Source organism: Neomonachus schauinslandi, unplaced genomic scaffold, assembly GCF_002201575.2.
Source record: "Neomonachus schauinslandi unplaced genomic scaffold, ASM220157v2 HiC_scaffold_1092, whole genome shotgun sequence".
Taxonomy (NCBI): Eukaryota; Metazoa; Chordata; class Mammalia; order Carnivora; family Phocidae; genus Neomonachus; species Neomonachus schauinslandi.
Window position 1 is genome coordinate 1 of NW_025409782.1, and position 3,188 is coordinate 3,188.

The following is a 3,188-nucleotide window of genomic DNA, read 5'->3' on the forward strand; positions in this document are numbered from 1 at the left end:
CCTCCTCTGTGGACTGGAGAGAGAAAGGCTACGTAACCCCTGTGAAGGATCAGGTGAGACAGTATTCAGCAGGTCCCTCTCCAAGAGTAAAGCCAAAAGGAACCAGTGTCCTTGCTATGGAAGTTGAGGAACCGTATACAGTTTGTTATGTTTTGAAAGAGATTTCAGATCTAAGGGCTGTTGTCAAAGTCTTGCTATTAATTTTGTAGACTAAAAGCTTTTTCATTTTGTTTTCAGGGTCAGTGTCAATCTTGTTGGGCTTTTAGTGCAACTGGTGCTCTCGAAGGACAGATGTTCCGGAAAACTGGCAAACTCGTGTCACTGAGTGAGCAGAACCTGGTGGACTGCTCTCGGTCTCAAGGCAATGAGGGCTGCAGTGGTGGCCTGATAGATTATGCCTTCCAGTATGTGAAGGACAACGGAGGCCTGGACTCAGAGGAATCCTATCCGTATCTTGCAAGGGTAAGTGGAGTTCCTCATCTTCTATCAAAGTTGAGCATATTCGGTAAAAACAGAGACTACGTTTAGAATATTCATTTTAGATTGTAGGCTCTGTATCTGCAAATGGTCAGAACTGTCATTAAAATGTATTAGCCTGGCCCAGTTCTCTGCCTAGAGGGTTACCATATAGCTAGCTGTTCCTACTTCTAGGTCACACAGCAACACAAATAACATTTTATATATAGCACAGATCTCCAGAGTGAAAAATCTATGAACAAGTGGACCAAAACTGTGTCTCATTGAATAGATATCTGCTAATTTCCCAATTTCAAAACAATCAATCACAATTTGCATCTTGAGATGCTTTATAACAAACTTGACTTGGGAAATCACTCAGCTGCAAACTCTCTTGAGCTCATGTTCCCCAGGAAGTGGATGGTAATAATCAAGTCCCTTCCCCTTTCCCTTTGAAAGAGTGAATCCTGCAAATACAGGCCTGAGAAATCTGCTGCCAATGTGACCACCTTCTGGCACGTCTTAAACAAGGAGGATGGTCTTATGACCACGGTGGCAACTGTGGGGCCGGTCTCTGCTGCTGTAGATTCAAGCCCGGATTCCTTCCAGTTCTATAAAAAAGGTAAGCGTTGGTCTACATAGAAAATTGGGCAGAAAAAATGGGTAACCAGCCTGACATACAGCAAGATTGACTCTAACTATGTGGAAATTAGGAGAGTGTGGATTTAGCATAGTGGCTCATTCTGTATATTAATCCTTGTTCCTATGGTCACCATTTGACATGACTTGACCCATATCCCCATGATTTTAAGCACTTCATAAATATATTTAAATGACTACATAACTTGACTGGTATAGCTTACTTTACTTTGTTCCAACTGTTGGGCCTTGAAAATTCCCAAGGAATTTTACTACTGAAATCAACATTGGAAAGAAACCCTTGGCTCAAGTAATTTTGTGTTCTCTGCTGCTTCCTTAGGCTATCACATGGTAGAATGACCAAGTTTCAACAAGTGGTCTTTTATGCCCCTTCACTGTTCTTTACAAAAGAGGTGGTGACAGTGCGTATTTCTGCTAATATTAGATGATGTCCGAAATCCCTAACCCACCTAAACAAAAAGATCTGATTTCTAAATCTTATCTGGATTTATATCACAACTGAATTTTGAGCTGCCTCCTTTACTGTGGTTACTAGGTTATTGTCACACGTTATCATGGCACTTGGATGTTCCACCTCAGCATTGAATTTTACTTTTCCAGGCATTTATTATGATCCAAATTGCAGCAGTGAAAGCCTGAATCATGGTGTTCTGGTGGTTGGCTATGGCTTTGAAGGAGCAGAATCGGATAACCAAAAATACTGGATTGTCAAGAACAGGTATAAAGAGTAAAAAAATACTTATCTTTGAAATTGAAAAGGGAGTCCTTTTTGGAATGAACGTTGAGCTGCAGATCCTCAAACCCTGAACATACTTCTGAAATCCCAGAAGTGTTTATCCCACTGAGGGGGAACAGAGACAATTCATGTGATGACACCAGAGCTTGCTAGGTTCCTGCTGTGGTTTCACTACCATTGCATTCCTCAACTTGAAAATTTTCTTATTTCTGAAACACATCTGACCCCAAGAGTTTCCTTTTCCTGCCTCTCATTTTGCACTTCTGTGAAAGGTTCTTCCTGAATCTCTCTTGGCCTCTGGTGCACTCCTCAGTATCAGGTGTGATTGTTCGTGAAAAGAAATGTGTTGGATTGTTTGTAAGAAATGGCCAACCCTGTCTCCTTCCAGCTGGGGTACAAACTGGGGCACGCAGGGCTACATGCTGTTGGCCAAGGACCGGGACAACCACTGTGGAATCGCCACCATGGCTAGTTTTCCTGTCGTGTGAGCTGAGGGCGTAAAGAAGACCTTGACTGGGGACAGAATATCCAGAAAATGAATTTTATTTTAAAGCTGACCACACCTTATGGTGTGGGATAAAACACTTGAACCACTGAAGACCCAAGTTGTGATTTGATTGTGCGGCATTTTACACTGGGAATGTTACCACTTCGCTCATCACTGCTGTAAACACCTTTGTATGACTGACTTGTCTAATAACTTTTGGATTTTCATTTTTTAAAAAAATGTATGAAGTTTTACATTTTAAAAATAAAACAACTTCAAGGTGGAAGTGAGGTAAAATGTTAATACATTAACCTTTTATAGAGTCAAAATGGGACCGGGCTCTAGGGACATCCCTGGCTGTGCCAGGGGTCAACTGGGAGAATACTGGGTGACCCAAATGTTTTGAGTATAGATGACACCCAATGTTACGTTAGTTTCAGGTGCACAACACAGTAATCTGCCAACCCTACACAGTAAGCTATGCTCACCACAGGGGTAGCTCTTGTCTGTCAGTCTCACGGTACGAGTACAACGCGCTTACAGCACCATCGGCGATATTCCCTATGCTGTGCCTTTTATTCCTGTGACTTATTCTCCATAACTGGAAGCCTGTACCCCCCAGTCCCCTTCACCCCTAGTAAAAAGTAAAAAGACATCCTTAGCTACACAGATGGGACTTCAAAGCTCAGAAAGCTGGAAATAAACCTTGTGGCTTTTTTACTAATCTACAACCTCAGCCCAAATTCCACTTAGAATTCCTGAGATTTAAAGCTCCCATACACCGGTTTTCTCTATCCTGTCAATTTCTCACGCATTATTGTCTTTGTCTAAAATGTATAAAAACTGCCC

General features: G+C 41.9%; 1 protein-coding gene across 1 annotated transcript; it reads left to right on the top strand.

The window, feature by feature from the left end:
• Positions 1-5: 5 nt before the first annotated feature.
• LOC110569944 (procathepsin L-like) lies at positions 6-2,340 on the top strand (the record flags this gene model as incomplete). The annotated part of the gene is made up of 6 exons (XM_044912305.1): positions 6-53; positions 238-462; positions 870-872; positions 916-1,078; positions 1,717-1,834; positions 2,241-2,340. Coding segments are annotated over 6 exons (657 nt in total), but the record flags the coding sequence as incomplete, so codon positions are not given.
• Positions 2,341-3,188: the final 848 nt, after the last annotated feature.